Below are 20,243 nucleotides of genomic sequence, written 5' to 3'. Positions count from 1 at the left end.
AGAGTATATGCTGTCCCAAGTTGAAAACTTGAAGAAGTATTTGTTACCTCTAATTGAACATTTTCTGAAGTATTCTTTACATTACCACTTGTTGTTCCAACTTGTGTATGAGAGGAGAAAGGTTGAACAGCACCTTCTGCTTCATCTTTTTGAGCACTACTGTCACCATTTTCAAGCTTGTCACAAGTGTTAGTAATCTCATGATTTTTTATGTTTAACACTTTCTACAATTTTATGTAACCTCTTGTTAAGGCATTTGTAAGCCTTACTTTTAGAAGAATAGCCCAGCTTGTCACAAGTGTTAGTAATCTCATGAATTTTTACGTTAGCACTTTCTACAATCTTATGTAACCTCTTATTAAAGCATTTGTAAGCCTTACATTTAGAAGAATAGCCCAAAACAATACCTTCATTTGCCCTAGCATCAAATTCACCTAGGTTGTCTTCTTCTCTTTTGATGTAACAAGGACTACCAAAAACTCTAAAATACTTTACCGTATCAGGCTTACCTTTCCACAATTCATATGGTGTTTTATTGTGCTATGCTCTCATCAAGCCTCTGTTTTGAATGTAGAGAGTAGTGTGAAGTGCTTCTCTCCAAAAAGTGTCTCTAACCTTTAACTCATTCATCATACTTCGAGCCATTTCTTGTACTAATCTGTTTTTCCTCTAAACAACACCATTTTGTTGAGGTGTTCTAGCTGCTGAAAACTGTCTTTTAATACCATTTTTCTCACAAACATTGATAAACTCATTAGAAGTAAATTTCACCTCCATTATCAGAACGTAAACACTTTATTTTCAGATCTATTTCATTTTCAACTAGAACTTTAAACGTTTTAAACTTCTCTAAAGCTTTTGATTTCTCTTTTAAAAAAGTTACCCATGTCTTGTGTGAATAGTCATCAATTAAAAGCATGAAGTATTTCTCACCTTGTAGACTTGCAATCCTTGTAGGACCACACAAATTTGTGTGTACAAACTCTAGGGTTCTAGTACTAGATAGCTCTTTTGATTTGAAAATAATTCTAATTTGTTTGCCCATCTGACAATCTTTGTAAACAATATCTGAAGGCTTGGCAATCTTTGACATGTCTCTTACTGCTTCCTTTTTGCTGATTTGAATCAAATTGTCAAAGTTCATGTGCCCAAATCTTTTGTTCCACAAACAAGCTTCATCAAGTTGACTTAAACAACACTTTTCACCATTAGTATCATCAAGAATATGTAGATTATTAGCAATTCTACTTGCATCAGCAACATGCTTTCCATTTTTACAAATAACACAACAATCTGAAGTAAAAACCGAATTGTATCCTTGATCACACGATTGGCTAACACTCAAAAGATTATGTTTCAGCCCTTTAACATACAAAACATTTTCAACCTTGGTTTCATCATTATTCAAAAAAAGTGTACCTTTGCCAACAGCTCTTGCAAAAGAATTACCACCAAATCTAACTTTAACTCCATTCATCCTTTTAAGAGTCAAAAATTTGCTCTTATCTCCAGCCATATGTTTGGAACAACCACTATCAACATACCAGATCCTTTATATTTTGTGCAAGAAAAGCAGTTTGCACAACCAAAGACATTTTTGTACCTTGCTTTTCTTTTATCCTCCACACTTTAGTGCTCTCCTTTACTTTTCCTTTTGCATCATCCTCCTTAGAGAAATCTGCCATGCCATTTTTACACACTTTTGCAGTATGACCAAAGTTATTGCATTTTATAACAAATAACATTATAGTTCTTTAGAGGTGCAAATGAATCCCTGTACACAAAACTAAAACCTCTCCTAGCAAACATTCTGCAATTTATAGCTTTGTGACCAAAATAATTACATGTAAAGCAATAGCCATAGAAGTAAGAGCGATTAAACCTACCCATATGAGTGTATCCATAAGTAGGAAACCTTTTAAAGGTACTATTTCTATTTTTAGAGTCAGAATCTCTCATATTATCAGCATCAAGCTTTTGTTGTTTTACTTTAGAGAATTCTGAGCATTCACCTTCTTCATGGCCAACACCGCTTTTATCAAGAGATTGTTTCTGACAACTTAGCAAGCCATCCAAAGACATAGTACACTCTTGATAGGTGTTTTCTTGATTCAGCAACTTTGTAGATTTACCCAACTTTCTCAAAGAAACAACTTCGGCTTTGAGTTTTTCACAATTTTTTATTTATCTTTAAGCTATCTTATAGGATCTTCTTCAATTTTCTTAGCTTCAGCAATCTGAACTTTCAAATCAGCAATGATTTTTTCAGCAACCTCTAATGCAAGAGATTTTTCAATTGTTTTAATACTCTCTTCTTATAGAAGCAACTTTCAATTCTAATTTTTTTTTCTCAACTTTTTCATCTCATTAACACTGATAAACTCTTGTTCAAGTTCAACCTCTTCTTCATCAAAAAAATCTTCTTCTTGATTTTCAATTAAAGTCTCTTCCAAAGCCATAAATAGGATTTCATCATTCGGGGACTCTTTTCCACTTTCAATTGATGAACTGTTTTCCTCCTTAGAATAGAAGCTTCTTTTGAAATTGCGTGACTTATTTCCTTTCCTTACAAACTTCTTATTTTTATATTTAGACTCCTCACTGCTGTTGTCCTCTTCCTTCTCATACGAACATTTTGACGCAAAGTGTCCTATCTTCCCACAGTTAAAGCATTTTAAGGGTAGCTTACCCTTATATTTACAAGAGCCCCTTTTTAATTTTCTAACAAAATAGGCTGCTTCTCAATCAGATTCTTCTTCTGAGCTTTCACTAGATACATGTCCCTTATCTTTGCTTTTCTCAAAAGCTTAGAATGCAATTTTTTTCGTTGAAGAAGATTCAACATTTGTTCGCATTTCATATGTTGCTAGGATACCTTGCAGCTTATCCACTGTCATCTTATCCAAGTCAGCCATTTGTTCAATAGCTGATTCAGATAGGCCACATAATATTGCATTCATGGCTTTAAAATTACTTTTTAAGGCCTTCTTTCCATCAGCATTTGTAGGTGGATTAGAAGGAGGTGCGTAACCATTAACTACACTCGTCCAAACATCAAACCCGAGAGACATTATGTAAGTTTTCATACAGACACTCCAAAAAGCAAAATTAGACCCATCAAACAGAGGAGATCTATTTGTTGCTAGGCCTTCAAGGGCATTCATCTTAGACTATAAGGAATTGACCTTCAGGGTTTTAAGCTTAACAAGAGGGGAACCTGCTCTGATACCAATTAAAAACCAAATCAAAAATACTGAGAAGGGGGATGAATCAGTATTTCAATAATCATTAACTAATTTAGCCAAATGAAAAGATCAAAGCAAACAAACAACAAGTCGACTCAGATTTAATCTCGTGGAAAACCCTCTCGGGTAAAAAATAAACCACAGCATTAAAAACTTTCATTACTACACATGGGCATCAACCCAATTACAAAAACCAAGAGCTCCAACTCTAAAGAGTGCCAACTCAAATTAGTAGAGGTACCAACCTTGAATAACAGAGGCCTGAACATAAGATTTTTATGAATGAATACCATAAACCAGAGAACTTAAAAAAGAACTGAATCTACATCCACAATACCTCCTTCTTGAAATACTATAGATTAAGACATAGTTATGAAAACACTTCTCTGCATTTCTCACATCTCTTTATTTTGCATGTCTTCAGACTTCTTGACATAAAACTTTCTCGCAGAATTTTTCTTCACAATCACAGATAAAAATACTTATGTTATTCTTCAGCATCACAGACCATCGTCACAGTTTTTCCTTTTTTAAAAAACAAAATATCCACTGCTCTTCAAAAGATATTTCTCACATATAAACTTTCACAAACTACGAATATATCTTCATCGAATCTCAATCAGAAGTATATCTATGTCGTAAAAGAACGTATTCAGTTCACTATGTTTTTTTTCTTTTTTACACTATCACCAAATCATAAGAACGACCCTTAAAAAACGTCACCACACAGTGAACACCCCACATACAACTCACTGAAAGGAAAATGAGAGGCTGCCGTTATGTTTCAAAACAATCCAAGCCACATGCCACCTGTGCAAAGAAAACGTTTGTCTTCCCTTTTTACAGAACCCGATAATCAACTCCTGAAATAGACTGAACGTGCCCGTAAATTTTTCAACACTCATTTCTTTCGAACAACTCAACCTTCATTTATCACACAGTTAGAAAATGAAATGGCTTCACACAAAAAAAAAAATTCACACAGTTGAAAAAACCAAAAAGAGTATATCAGAAAAAAACGACACAATGGAAAAAGGCTGTCGAACTGCTAAACTAGCCGCCACCAATACCATAATCTTTTTAACGCACCAAAGGAAATATACCACATCTATACTCATCATTTATCCGAAAGTTCAATGAACAATCTCTAACCAAGATGCGAAATTTTTTCAGTTCAAATACCAAATGTCTGACAAGGAAAAAAACGTTTTTTACTGGAACTTTGTCGCAGTTGATATCTAAAAAGGACATATTCCCTAGAGCAACGTCCAGCACAAATAAAAGTTAATCAGACCATCGTTTTTTAAAAAGACACAAAAAGGCATAACAGCTTCCACAACTCTTCATGGCACAATAATGATTTCTCGACATACTTCATGCATAATGAATCCAGATGTTCGAATAGCTCAGAACAACAAAAAATGATGCCCAGTTCAGTCTGACATATCCATTGTCTCGTGTAGCAAAGAACGCAGGCTTAAAAAGCTTCATATCTTTAAAAAATGCATTCATCACACTATCTAAACATGGCTTCATACTTCTTCTGTCTAAACGTTTTTTCTTTTAATATCCAGCTGAGAAAAATAACTAAATAATTAGTCCCCTAAAGATGTGGCACATAAAACACTCAATCAAGCTTAAACGCAGCCACTTAAACAACAATGACATCAATGACAAAAAGCTCTACAAGGTGTAATATATTAATTGTCTTCAACGCACATACACCACACACACACTTCTCACACACTACCTTTGTTTTTCAATCTTTCACTCTATATATCTTCATGTTCATTGGAAAAGACATATCCTTGCACAAATAGACATTTCTTTTAAAAGAGACATGTCCTATATTAGACAAATCACACCTCTTGAACTTTAAATTTTCTTTTAACAAACAGACATGCTTCTTGTTAATCACGCATTTTTGGATTTATATCTTAATCAGAATGCTGCCTTTCTTAATCCTCACAGAGCATCGACCAAATGAAAGTGTGTTGCCTTTAAGTGTAATCGCTGCCTCTTGATATCAAGTGCTGCTTCTTTAATATTTCTTAATAACTTTATTGACCATAACCGCACTTTTTCATGCTTTAATCTAAGCGCTCTCTTTTTTTTATTAACCACTATTTGTGAAGTGGACTTTAACTTTATAATATTCGTTTGCATTTGCCTTATGCTTATCTTGGGCAGTGTAAACATAATTGTTGACTTTTGTAAGTTCTTTGTATAATGAGTCAACTAGCATTTTAATCATGTGATTGCTCAATCATATCCTCTCTAGGTTTTAGATTGGTTTTTAATCAGTATTACACCTCAGCATTAAGTCATTAATCTACGTAATGACTATACAATAGCATATTGTTGTTTCTATTGTCTTTGAGCGCTGCCTTTACAAAATACAATTGTTGTGTATCTTGATTGCTGCATTAATATGATAATCATTGCTTCCTTTAAATTGCTGCACCCTTAGTATCAATACTCTCACTAATAGTATGTGATCTGCATATAATTTATATGCTTTTGTCTTTTTCTTTATCACTGCCTTAGGAATGGTTATTGCTGCCTTTAAATAAACATTCACCATCTTATACTTGCTGCCATTAAAATGAGCATACTTGCCGCTCCTCTGTCTTATGTAAGTCGCTGGATACAAATCTCCTTTGAATGCTGTTACTTCTCATTGTAACTGTTCCACATAATCATAAGACATTAAAACTTACAAACCTGCATCATGATAGTCTCTGAAGTTCTATATCACTGCTGCATCCCTTGAGCCATTATTAGATAAGCTATCTCATATGCTGCCATATGCAAGATACAATGCCTAGCATTGTCAACTGTGACATCAATGACAACTCTCTAACAGGAATGGACTTTTGTAGTTCTTAATCATTACATTAATGCATTTTTCCTCATTTATGTTTGTAATTATTACAAGTCAAGGGGATCTACTAGGCACAAAAACACCTTTAAACATTTGTTAGTGAAAGGAAGCAACATTAAATACCCTCATTGCTTTGGACCTTTCCTACTCTAGCCTTGGTCCCCATTGACAAAGCTTATAGAGCATGTAATGCCTATAAATCACACTTCAGTTCATTTTGTATCACACAATATTAGAAATCTAATGAGTTTTTTAAATTGAGTTATTAATGTGTTTTCATATGTTTACCATCATATTTCAATGTTTGTCTTTCCTAAAAAATAAGGCAAGTTTGAAGAGTACAAAAGAAAAAGATGTCATATATTTACAATTTAAATTCATAATGTGGTGAAAATAAAATATGCAGAAAAGAAATAGGTAATGAAGCCCAATTGATGATGTCAGATAAGTACAAGGATAATTCACCTTGTTAACAAGAATGGTGCCTGCAAGTCCTCTGCGACCAGCTATACCTCGAGGAGGAGGAAGAGCACAATCTTCCCCAACAATAACCATCTGCAAACAACATCGTCATTCAGCACAATAAACATTAACTTTTTCACTTACTGTAATCAAATAGACAGCATAGGCCAGCTAGCTAACCAAAAAAATAGGATACCAATGCTGCAAAACCTATTGCCTAGACTCCATACCTCAACTTTGTATCCTTCAGACTTAGCTTGCTCAGCTGCTAGACCAAAATTCAGCCGGTCGCCAGTATAATTCTGTCATAAACCAGGACGTGTTGAATTTCTAAGATATCTGAAATAATTGCATACATATAATAGCAGGAAATCACAAGCATGACCCAATGAATGCACTCCCCCTTATTCCAAACAACTAAATTTAAATCTCACTTCTCTTGAAAAACCTGCATCATATCAAAGAACTAACATGAACATTTTACCATTTCTTAGAAGATTTGGAAACAGTTAATATACCGTAACAATTAAAAGGCAACCTTGAGGCCCTGTAACAGCCCGAATTCCCTGTACAGCTCATTTAATATTAGCATCCCTACAAAAGTATCATGACTTCTATCAGTTATTCTATATTGTGCAACAACATACAAATTAATGAAGTTTACTCACAGCCAAGATAGAATGTGCAGTAGGAGAAGTAAAGATGTCTCCACAAATTGCAGCTGTTAACATGCCAGCACCTACAAATCCTGCATGTGCAGGTTCATGTCCGCTCCCACCTCCTGTACAATAAAGAATTAAATACGGAATGAATTTAATGTTTAAAATGGAAAGTATGATTCTAATAATTTATTTGATATTTCTCTTTGACTAAAGAAACACTGATAACTCATACTTGCTGGGTGCTAGTTCATCTCATTTTAAGTGGCAATTTTTGTAGGGATAGGCTTTTCCAAATAACGCATCATTGTAATCTTTAATTTCTCAACATTTTCCTTTGTAAGAAACATTTTCTCATTATCATTGTTCTGAAAGAATATAGAGCCCCATTCAAGGCTAAGTCACTTACACATTTATGTTGCTCTCCTTCTAGCTACTTCTCAACTTGTGAACGAAGCACCTTTATTAGAATGCAAAGTTCTCAGCTTCTGCATTCACATGCCTTTCTCCGGCTTTCATTCCCAACAAATGATGTCTTCCCTCACAATCTTTTCACCAAGATGGTGTACACAAACTTTGCTTGCACCAGCACAAAGTCACAATGAGTGGGTTTCTCTCCTAGTAGGGAAATAAACAAAATGACAAAACTAATTGACAACCTCTGTTTATCCATCCATCTGGGAATAATATGTAAAGCTACAAATCAGTTGTGTACCCAATTTCTTCCACAAGATACACCAAAAATGGCTAGAAAATTTGATGTCATGATCCAATGTGATGCTACATAGCAACCCATGCAACAAAACCATCTGTTTGGAGAACAAAAACTGCTACTTTGGACATGTTATTTGACTTCTAACCAGAAATGAAGTGTACCATTTTAAAAAACTTGTCCACCACTACAAAGATATGAGTTGTTACCCCTCTTAAGTGTGGCAATGCAAGGACAAAATCTTTGGGTGTCCTCCCACAATCTACCTAGCATGCATAACGGCTTATACAGCCCAATGTTCTGCAAAGTCCCCTTTGTTGTTTGGCAGCTCTTGTATCTCTCAATGAATCTACACACATCTTTGCACACAATTGGCTTCCAATACCTCTCCTACAACATGGCATGTGTTTTGTGTATGCCAAAGAGTCCTCTTAGTCCACCTCCATGAAACATTCTGATGAGCCCTCATCGAACTCCACGTGATGCACTCCTCAACAAGTATCCATCTTGTCCCAAGTACTCATATAAGTTTTGTCTAAATTGTTTGATTTGTTGTTTGGAAGATTTGCACCAAAATGTTCTCCAAGTCCACCTTTGTGCAACACTAGAAAGAGGTTCTCCCTCGTCGAGATCTGCAAGTCCTCTTTGCATCTAGAATCCAAGCATATGCAATCCAACCAAAAACCTTGAGGTGGCCGGTTTTTGGTTTCTTCCCAAACCAAGCTTCCTCAGGAATAATCTTCTTAACGGCCTATGTGGGATACCAGTTCAAAAGGTATACTACAATACACACTACTTCAGCCCAAAAACTTCTTAGGCACATTCTTATTTTCTAGCATACACCGATCCATCTTTGTAATGGTTTGGTTCCTCTGCTCAACAACACCATTCTGCTGAGGGGTGTAGGGTGTGGTAAGTTGACGCTTGATGTCGTGTCTAGCACAAAAGTTCATGAATTAAGTGGAACGGAATTCACCCCCATTATCTGACCTAAGAGTTACAATTTGATGTCTTCACTTTTTTTCAACTAATGCTTTAAGCTTTTGAAATTCATTAAACACATCTGACTTTGCTTTGAAAAAAAACACCCACATTTTTCTAAAATCATCAACAAACAGAAGAAAATGCATGGCACCAATGACCGATGGCATATTCATTGGTCCACAAACATCTACATGAACCAACTGCAATACCTTGGATGCTCTCCAAGCTTGTCCATCGGAGAATGGAGTGTGATGTTGCTTCCCTGCTTGGCAAGCTCCACACACCATGTGTCTACTGCTAAATCCCGAGTAAGCCTACTACCAAATTCTCTCAAACTAAGAGAGATATGATAGGTTGAGATGCCCATACCGCTGATGCCAAAGAGTGCTTATGGAAGAACTTTTCACAACCACTGCAATCTCCTAAGACTCCAATATCAACCAACCTTGTACAATCCATAATCTTCGAGGCCAACTGCAACTGTCTTCTTGGACTCCTTATCAACAAAGAGGCACTTGCGTGCACTGAAGATGACATCCAACTTCGAACAATATCACATCCTCTCACTAACCAAAAAGTAGATTAAGATCCATGGTTGGAACATAGCATACATTGTGAAATATGAGATTTCTCCCACTAGACGGAATCTGAATGTTGCCCTTCCCAACAGCTGTATACTCTTCAACTCCTCCAAAGATCACAAAATCAGAGCAAATCTTGTACTCCGTGAACTAATCTCTTATGTGCGTGAATGGTTGAGAAGCTCCAAAATCAATGTATCGAGTAGATGTTTTGACATGATCTGCTAGTCTTTTGGCCATAAAAGCATAAAAGGCAAACTCCTACTAAGTATACTCTGCATCATGGGCCTTTTGCTAAGACTCTCCTTGGTTGGAGTTCTCATCAACCAACCATTTGCTGCATTGTTTCTTCATGTGGCCAAGCTTACCACAATAATGACATGTGATAACTTTCTTAGAGCTTTCCGCAGGTTTGCTTGGTCCTTCCAAAAAATCCATCAAAAAATCCTTCCAAAAAAAAATTCCAGGTAACAACACCAGCACGATTTTTCATAAAAAATTGTAAAAAACTTCTGGAATTTTTTTTTAAAATCATCAAAAAAAAACATAACCCGCTCTGATACCATGAAATTGTAATTCTATGTATTAAACAAGGAGATGAAAGACTCCTTAAATAATAAAATACGTAACGATGTTTCTATAAGAAACAATTGTGAACTGAATGCAAAAATAGAAACTAACTAAATGACCATTAATAATACATTAATTACTTTAATATAGTTACCGTTTCATTATATTATAGCATTATACTAGTAATTGACAAGTTTCTCCTACATTAGAGTTATGCTCTTTCCATATGCCATTTCCTAATTCCACCCACTCAAATATTGATGTTAGAAGCTAAAAGCCTTAAAGGCATCTCTCTGACATATCCAGTCACACTCTTGTAAAAAACTCTTACATTATTGATCAAATCTACTATGAAATATTTCATCTTAAGGTAAATATATTTGCAATCACATTACTTGTGTCCACCATTTCCAGCAAGCTCAATCTTCAAAATATTTTACTAGTTGAATGCAATGGGAAAAGAAGTTAGAACACCTGATATAACTGCAACCTTCTCATATGTTCCCCGAGATATATCAGCACGCAATACTACTTTAACCTGCACGCAAGAGCTACTTGTGAGATAAGAATTGTAAGCAAAGGTATTATTCGTAATAAATCACAAACATGACATAAGATTTTTAAAATACTGGTGAAATTTTGAAGAGACTTTCATGTATGTTTGTTGTTTGTTCTAGAAAAATTTCTTCAAAACAAACAAAGAAAACAGCGATGTACTTGAATACAGTAATAGCCAGCACTCTAGAGACAGTCACATTAGTTATTTTCAATTTTCCATTGCTACCAACCAAAAATTCTCAACTACAGTTCGATGTAAAAATTTCAAAACAAGTTTCTCTTAGTGGTAAGTCAAACTATCGCCCATTGCGAAAACAATGCAAGAACTACAGAAGCAAACAAATTGCGTAAGCATAGTCAAATGAAAAATCCTCAGTCAATAAAAAAGAAGCAAGCCACTCTGCAAACTAAAAAGAACACATCATGTTTAATTTTCGTAGTTAACAAATTGCAATTGTGAAGTTATCCCTCCCAATTCATCAAGATTAGAGAATTAAGAGATTTGAGAATTTACGTCCAGATATCAAGCTCACCTCAGGAAAGCCATCTAAGTACTGCAAGTTTGGATATGTTTCCACAATGCCTTCAATGAACTCTGTAACAGTATCTGCGTGATGATAAATAAATAAAGGTTAAACATTTAAAATTGCCATTTTTTATTTCTTCAACATAATTGAACTGCCAGACCAGCCATTCCGAAATGCATTATCATATATTTCAAAATTATATAAGCAATTAGTGCTTCAAGATTACAGTACTGATATCTTGTCATGCTTATAAAAATATAGGCCACAAATCTTGAACATCATGAGTGCAGCTGAAAAAAGAACATCAGAAACATTTTATATAAATGATGATAAGCTCCATCTTCTCACTGGCAAGATAAAGTCAAATTTCTATATATTGAGTCTAGATAAAAGTAGCAATACAAATCAACCAAGAAGGCAGCAAGAAGACTGGTTCCACCATACTGTGTAATCTCAATAAAGTTTGTTATTACAGCAGGCATTTGGGAAAACAAATTAACCAATAATCTTAACAAATGCTTATTATGGTATTCTACAGCATGAAGGATTAAACAAAAGATTTGTTCATCAGTTTGATCCGTTTCAAAATCAAATCGTTGACTAAGAATCTACTAGAGAATGAAAAACTGGTTATGTTTAATATGCTCAATAAAACTTTCGCAGAGCCCCCTATATTAACCTTCTTGATTGTCCTGAGCCTTTTAAATTATTTATTTTTCCAAGTGATGAACCAAATTACGTAGTGTTATGCAAATTTATAAATAATATTATTCTTTCTTATGATAAAGACTGATTTATAAACCCATGGCAAGAGGGCAATTGGTTCATAGTTCCGCATTCAAATTGTCAAGAACAAATTTTGTGGTTTTCCAAAATGAGCCTATTAGTTAACTTAGGATATAAACACGGCATTGTTATCCCACCAATAAAAAACAATAGTACTACTCCAATCTGCAAACAATATCTTTAGCATGAAAAATATAAAATGAACATAATTCATAGCATTTTCCTACCTAAGTGAAGACAGTTGTTTAAAGAGTTTAACACTCAAACAGTTGAAAGTCCATCTTCACAGGCACCCTCTGGTGATGAGCATGTATGTGACGATTTTGCTTCCCTACACACTCTAGTGTTATCCACACACGATGATGCTGTTAGCAGTGTTCTCAGGTGCAGTAGTAACAAGTATACATCAACCCTGGCACTGGCAAAGTAGCACACAAATGAAACCTGAGTGACACTGGTAACAAGCAACCCAGAGTCGAGGCATCTAGAGTCAGTCCATTTGTTGTTGAGTTCAGATATTCAGGAGTTGAGTCATCTAAAAGTCAACTTGTTCGGTCATTGGGTGTTTTCAAGAGTCAGGCTGTCTGGAAGTAGAGGTATCCAGAGCCAAAAGCTTTGACATCTAATTTAGTTCAAACCTTAGAAGTGGGTCTATCAGATTTCTATACCTTAGCTTTGCCCTTGCATACCTTGGGTTGCTTCTCTACATCACCATACCCTATTCTTTTCTTCATTATATTCTTCAAAGAGAATGGACCACCCTATCTATAGAAGTTTGATTCTTTGCTGACAGTTCTTGTTGCTTGATAAAACTTTCTTGGGCCTTTGTCATGAACCCCAAGTTTTCTTCCATCAAGACATTCCTGTTCCAAAAGATCTCTTCCAGTTCTTTAATCATTTGCATTGCCTCTTGATTCCACCTTCTTGTATAGATCTCAGATTTGTAAGGCCATGTTTTCCCCTTCCATTGATCTCGTGAATGTGCCATACAAATCAACATGCAACTATCAATTTGACAGGAGGGACCTCACATTAATTATAGTGAAAAAGAAAGGCATGGTACAACTTTATACAAGATTGGTTCATAATCCCTGACAACCTCAGAAGTAAGTAGATGCTCCAGAAGAGCTATCAAGAGAGCAACAACAAAACAAAACATCATGGTTAACATAATTTATTCTTCAAATTGTTTCCACCCTTCGATCAATTGACAACTCTTTCAAAATGGCAAAAGTTCATTATTTCTCCACTCACAATTACTGGTCTTAACTTCACTACATAAACAAAGATGTGGATGACAATTTTTTGCCATGTCAGCTGAGTCTATGTGCATACATGAGTTTGGTGGCATCTAGTCAATAAATAGATTCTTCATCTTCAACCAATGAGTGCATAATAGAGAGTCCTGGCCCTGTTTTGATTTATCCGATAATTTTCTGTCAGTTCAGGTGATCATGATATGCATCTCCATTTGTATGTAAAACAACAAAATTGAAAATAGCTGTAAGCTGAGACGTAGCTAACTTCAGCAGCGTAAGGGCAATTTTACATGGAGAAATTTTAGCAGATTTCTTCTTATACTGAAACAAAATGTCATCATCGGTTGAGAAAAACAACAGTGAACTGCAGATTATCTCTCATGGCCTCTACTTTGATTGCCAATAAAGTTTTACGATGGTAAAGATGCTAACTATAAGCATTCATTTATGAAACATGAAACTGGATAGCATACACAGATCTAACCAAGACAAGGGGATGCAACAACTACTAAAAAATAATTTGTTAAAAGAGTTTAATTATGAACACCAAATAAGCTTTTCCCTGCATGTACAATTAAGGATATCCTCATCAAGGGCAATTCACCAACCCTGGCACACTAATTACAACTTCCTCTAACAATTGTATTGGAGATTAAAAATGATGAAATACTTTTTAAAAGTTGTGTGCTTATCAATAAAGTGTCAAGATCCACCTTAATTGAAGAAGAATCCTGCAAGCAATGCATAAATACTTCACTAAGGCCCTCATTGCCCAATTCATTCACGAGGAAATTGTCAAACTCTGCCATGGCTTTCTTATGGCAATCAACTCCTCATGATTCTGATGCAGACTAGTGTTTGTCCCGATTGGCTACTCATCTTATAGATCAAATGGCCATTATCTTTTAGGAATGGGGCAGTCCTTTCACTGGAGTGTTTAATGATACATAGTTTTGTATGTACTTGTTTTTCAGGAATTGTCCATTTAATTTTATCTCCATCGTATGATTTTTTCTCTGTCTAAGATGTAATTTTAGATGCTTCATCTTTGATTGTTGGTCCAACTCGTACTCCTGATTTGCTATGTCTAAGATGTAATTTTTTTAGATGCTTCATCTTTGAGTGTTGGTCCAACTGGTACTCCTGATTTGCTATTGAGACTACTCAAACAATTGATTCTCATAGACCTACATTGATCATTTGATGACATTGATGTAATATCATGATGCCTTTCCATCTTTCTAGAAACAACCATTTGCATGTGTCCAAGGATGGTATGATGTGTTGTAAGCTACTCTGCAATCCAAGAACAGTAAGGAAATGTGTGCATGGCACAAGGCATATGGACCCTAAGACAATATTTTCTTTCCCTTCATCTTTCATTTCTTCTTTCATTCTTTCTAGCAAACACTCGGCTAACAACTATGTAGTCCATGTTCAAATTTGATGTGATCAACCAGCTAATTTTGGAAGGAGTTGTAAGAGAAAAATCACTCTTTATGTAAGCTCCTTTCTTGCTCCAAGTCTCCAAAGAAATGTGGTATGGTCCACTGATAACAAATTTCATTGGCAACACTTCTACAAATACATGATATATGCATTCCATGAAATACAATCCTCTGTTTCAAATAACTTTAAAATCCTGGGAGTGCATTAGCTAAATTAAAAATCCCGTAAACCTAGCATATAACACAGACAAAACTTTGACGAAAATGCCCTACCAGCAAAATAAACAAGTATAAAACCATGGTAAATAGTGCTCTCAAAGTGATTCAAACTCTACAAGCATCAAACTTCCTAACAACTCAAAGCAATTTTTAAAGATAACAAGAGAATAATCTTCAATCAAAAAACCTGTGGGGCTAAATAATTAATAAATTCACCAAGGTAAATAACAAATAGAAAACCCTTCCAAACATGACTACCCAAATAATAAAATCCCTAATTCCTACAACATTAACCATTTTACAGATAACGTGCACCTAATTCTTACATCAAAAACTATAAGTTGTTGAAGAGTTTTAAAAATCAGAAAAATATATATAAATGAGTTCAAAACCCTGTCAAAGAGGAAGCTAAAGGTTGATTCAATACTCATAAAGGTCAATTCCTAACCAAATGAAAGCAGTTTTTACAGGGACTATGCAACATAAATTTTCAATCAAAAACATGAAGGGCCTCAAAATTAATAAATTCACAGACAATAAGGAGAAAACCTGTCAAACGGGACAACAATTGCTTTTACATGCATAAAAGCAAATGAAATCCAGGTCACATCAAACCAATTATGGCAGCTACTTTCCAGCCAAAACCCTGGATAGCTGAAGAATTAATTAGTTGAATTAATAAAAAATACGTACGAAACCCTGATAAACATGACCACAACGGCGATTCAAAATGCAGAAGAACTCGACTCTTTAAAAAAAAGCAAAGCGAATTTTAAGATAATGAACCGAGAATTATAAAATCGAATCCCCAGGGTGCCTGAAGAATTAATAAATTCAGCAACGTACGTAACAATTTAAAAAAAAAAAAACTGTCAACCAGGACCATCCAGGTAATTCTAACTTCATCCACATTAAAGAAATTTTACAGGTAATGTGCAAATGATACTCACATAATCAACATATGTCTGATGATGAATTCATAAATTCAGCCCAAAAAAAAAAAAAGCTACGAGTATAGAACCCCGACCAGCAAGGCTCTGCGAATGATTCAAAGTCCACGAGAATTCAATTCCTAACCGCATTATCAATGCAAGCCCTCGAGGAGTCAAATTACACTAAAGATTCTCATCCATTTTTCAAATTAAAATCATCTTCCTTAAAAAAATTTAAGGCCTGGATTTTAACAGGCCAAAAAACCGAGAACCCTAGAGAACAAAGGCAGATGATGAGTGATTCTCGAGAACTTACAAGCCACAACTGCAATTCACGAAAATTTCAAAATCTACACTCGAAAAATCAAAAACAAAAAAAAATGTATCATCTGCTATCCTACCTTTGACATCGTTTATGAGCTTTTTCGCTGCGGACGACATGATTCCGTTTCGTAGTGGTCTCAGGATCGAACCCCCGCAGCAAATCCAAACCCTTTAAAAAATGTATAAACTAGTTTTCAAGTGCAGCTGCGTTTATAATAAAAACGATCCGACCTCTCATCTGCAAATATTATTGCTATCTATGGTTGGAATATAATGGAGATGGTGATGTAGTAAATAATAATATTGTGATCATGATGACCATGAAATGATGTTGAGAGGAGGGAAAGAAAGGGAAGAATACGGACAAGATGACGACAAGCCTTGTCCAACACGCCTTATCATTTTCTTCATCAAACGCCTCTGTTTAAATAAAACAAAAGATGGAATTGGAGTTACGACTTGTTGACATGAGAGCTCCTTTTTTGGCACCATTTTAAGGCTGGCCAATGATGTTTATCCATCCATCTTTCGGTTCCATGTGAAATTATTTTGATAAATTTTCCGTCACAATCTAAAAATATTAAAAACATAAATTTAGTCCCCCCTCATTTAATTAAATGCTCTGGCACTTGGACATTTGGAGGAATTAAAGCTTTCTGCGTTTTGGATAACCACCAAAGTTGATGGTTTTATGAGGCTTTTTGGGTGTGTATTTGATTTTTTTATTGTTTTTTGATTTTATAGATTTATTTTGTCTTCTAAATTGTTATTAAAAAAATGTTTATTCACTCATACAAATATATGACTTTTTTTTTTTTATGTAAAGATACTATTTGGTTCAGATTTATCTCATTGTTGTATTCAATTGTTTTTTTAATTGATAGTTTTTTCTCCCTATCCTTGATTTTAAAATTGTTAATTAATATTAGATTAGTAAATATGATATGAGGTACGTTAGTGCATGATTATATGTTATATTAATCTAGTGTAGTTAGATAAGATTATCATAGTTAAGGTTTGTTATTTTTGTTTGTAATAAAAACTAATCTTACTGTATGATTATATGTTATATTAATCTAGTGTAGTTAGATAAGATTATCATAGTTAAGATTTACTATTTTTTATTGTAATAAAAACTAATTTATTGTAAAAAGTTTTGATGTAGTGAATAATGGTTGATCATCAATCATAATAATTGATTTGTACAAAGTTTTTATATAATAAATAATGGTTGATCATCAATCATAATAATTTATTATTCTTTATACAAAGTTATGATGTAATGAATAATGATTGATCATCAATCATAATGTGTATATGGTGGAGTTTTTCATACAATATTTTTTAGTTATAATGTTGATCTTGTACAAAATGGTTAAGAGGTAGCAAAAGTAAGAACATTTGAGTTACGAAGTTAAATTTTAATAATATGCATAAAAATTAGCTTATTTAGTTAATTAGCATTATAATATCTAGTTATTTTTTACTATTCATGCATCAGTTGTTCCTCAAATTATGTCATGTATCACAAATAACTCTTTCACACCTAGATATTTGTTTTTAGTTTTACTCTTTATTGTAATGTCATCGTAATTGCTACTATGCATGATTGCATTTGCAAGGTTCAAAAAATATTTTTTCTTTTGACTCAAGCTTTTCCACTCCACTTAGAATGTTTATCCTTTATTTGTGTCCAAACTACATGTATTGTCATTTTAATTAGATGGGTATAAGAATGAACTCACGAGTAAAAATGTGCATGTATATAGCACACACAAGTACCTACAAGGAGCAACAACATTAGAACTAATAGCACGTGGTATATGTTTTCATTCTCGAAGTTCCATTATTCTATTTAATACTTCAAATACTTATTTATTACATAAGTTTTGCTTCTCCACAATTCCAAGGCAATCCAAAAATAATCTTGTTTAATCAAATTTGAGTCGAGTCCCCAAATATACTTAAGGCACCACTCGATCCCAAATAGCAAGTTGTATTTTGAGGTAGAAATTTCAAGATTGCAAAAGAGATTGTCACAAGCATATAAGATGTCAACACGATCATGTTAGAAACCAGTTTTTTAGCAAAGGCAAAGAACGAAGACCATACAAACACTGTTACAATTGACGATGTATGATCTTATTTATGACCAAAGCATGTTATAATACTAGTTCCTCCTATTGAATTTTGACAAATATTAAAACCTTCCTCAATTATTGAATAAAACTACACCTCTCTTAACTTTCTTCTCTTACATATACTCTTTATAGAATCTTTTATATCTTACAATTTAAATTACGCTTTAAATATTTTGATGTTTTTAAGATTTGTCTTCTTAGAGAGAGAATATAATGGCTTAAATAATGGACACGCTTGCATCTATTATCTTCTTAGAGAGAGTGTGTAGTAAGTTAAGTTCTTTATTTTTAATTACATTTTGGTGAACCCAAGAAACGACACATTTCTTAAGATTTGTGTTCCCTCGAAACCTTTTCATTGTGTTTCTTTTAATTTAGGTTTGAGGTTAAATTTTTCTTTTAAGGCCTACATTTTTTTAAACAATTTAACCTTCAGCCCTTCCCTCCTATTTTTTTACCCCATGAATTCCATTTTTGCGTTGGCTACTTCTAATTACATTTCTCTTTGCCTCTTTCCTTCCCCATTCCTTATCTATTGTGATTGTCTTTCATTGTTTTTTTTTTCTTCTTTTATCATGAATTCTCACCAACCCTTATGTTTGGCTTGCATTCAAGATTTTAATACATGTATATATACATACATGTTTATATACATGTACATGTATGTACATACATGTATATAGATACATGTACATGTATGTACATACATGTATTAATACATGTAGTATATACATGTATGTACATACATGTATATATATACATGTACATACATGTATATACTACATGTATTAATACATGTAGTATGTACATACATGTACATACTACATGTATTAATACATGTAGTATATACATGTATGTACATACATGTATATATATACATGTACATGCATGTAGTATGTACATGTATGTACATACATGTATAATACATACATACATACATATATATATATATATATACATATATATATGTACATATATATATGTATGTATATATACATATATATATGTACATATATATATATATGTGTGTGTGTGTGTATGTATATATATAGACATATATATATATACATATATATATATGTATGTATATGTATGTATGTATATGTATATATATACATATGTATGTACATATACATATATACATATATAAATGTATATACATACATATATATACATGTACATATATATATACAAGTATACATGTATATATATACATGTATACATGTATATATATATATACATACATATATACATACACATACATATGTATGTATATGTATGTATATATGTATGTATATATATACATACATATGTATATATATATACATATATACATACATATGTATATATATATACATATATACATACACATATATATATATATGTATGTACATACATGTATATATATATACATATACATATATACACATGTATATACATGTATATGTATATGCACACACACACACACACATATATACATGTATGTATGTATATGTATATATGTATATATACATATACATATGTATATGTATATGTATGTATATGTACACACACACACACACACACACACACACACATATATATATATATGTATGTGTGTACATGTATGTATATACATATATATGTATGTACATGTATGTATATACATATATATGTATATATATATATGTATATAAGTACATACATATATATGCATGTACATATATGTATATGTATATATATATATGTGTGTGTGTGTGTGTGTGTGTGTGTGTGTACATATGTGTATACACACACACACACACACACACACACATATATATATATATTGTGTATGTGTGTGTACATATATTATGTATATGTATATATGTGTGTATGTGTATGTGTATGTGTATGTGTATGTGTATATATGTATATATGTATGTGTATACATATATGTATGTATGTATGTATGTATGTATATGTATGTATAT

The 20,243-nt window shown here is 33.4% G+C and overlaps 1 protein-coding gene across 2 annotated transcripts in view; it reads right to left on the bottom strand.

The window, feature by feature from the left end:
- LOC131078347 (putative 3,4-dihydroxy-2-butanone kinase) overlaps nt 1-16,558 on the bottom strand; it is a 118,477-nt gene extending 101,919 nt beyond the window's left edge. The window contains exons 1-7 of one of the 2 annotated variants that reach the window (XM_058016016.2): nt 16,228-16,558; nt 11,189-11,262; nt 10,572-10,635; nt 7,260-7,372; nt 7,110-7,157; nt 6,822-6,893; nt 6,595-6,684 (exon numbers count right to left, since the gene is read on the bottom strand). In XM_058016016.2, coding sequence (XP_057871999.2) covers nt 6,595-6,684; nt 6,822-6,893; nt 7,110-7,157; nt 7,260-7,372; nt 10,572-10,635; nt 11,189-11,262; nt 16,228-16,267 — 501 coding nt within the window. In that variant the 5' untranslated portion in view covers nt 16,268-16,558. Of the gene's footprint in view, nt 1-6,594; nt 6,685-6,821; nt 6,894-7,109; nt 7,158-7,259; nt 7,373-7,659; nt 7,851-10,571; nt 10,636-11,188; nt 11,263-16,227 lie in introns of those variants that run through there. The other variant, XM_058016017.2, reaches the window with a different exon arrangement.
- Nucleotides 16,559-20,243: the final 3,685 nt, after the last annotated feature.

The sequence above is a fragment of the Cryptomeria japonica genome, chromosome 3 (assembly GCF_030272615.1).
Source record: "Cryptomeria japonica chromosome 3, Sugi_1.0, whole genome shotgun sequence".
Classification (NCBI taxonomy): domain Eukaryota; kingdom Viridiplantae; phylum Streptophyta; class Pinopsida; order Cupressales; family Cupressaceae; genus Cryptomeria; species Cryptomeria japonica.
Note: the sequence above shows the minus strand (reverse complement) of the source record. Positions and strands in the feature narration are given on the sequence as shown.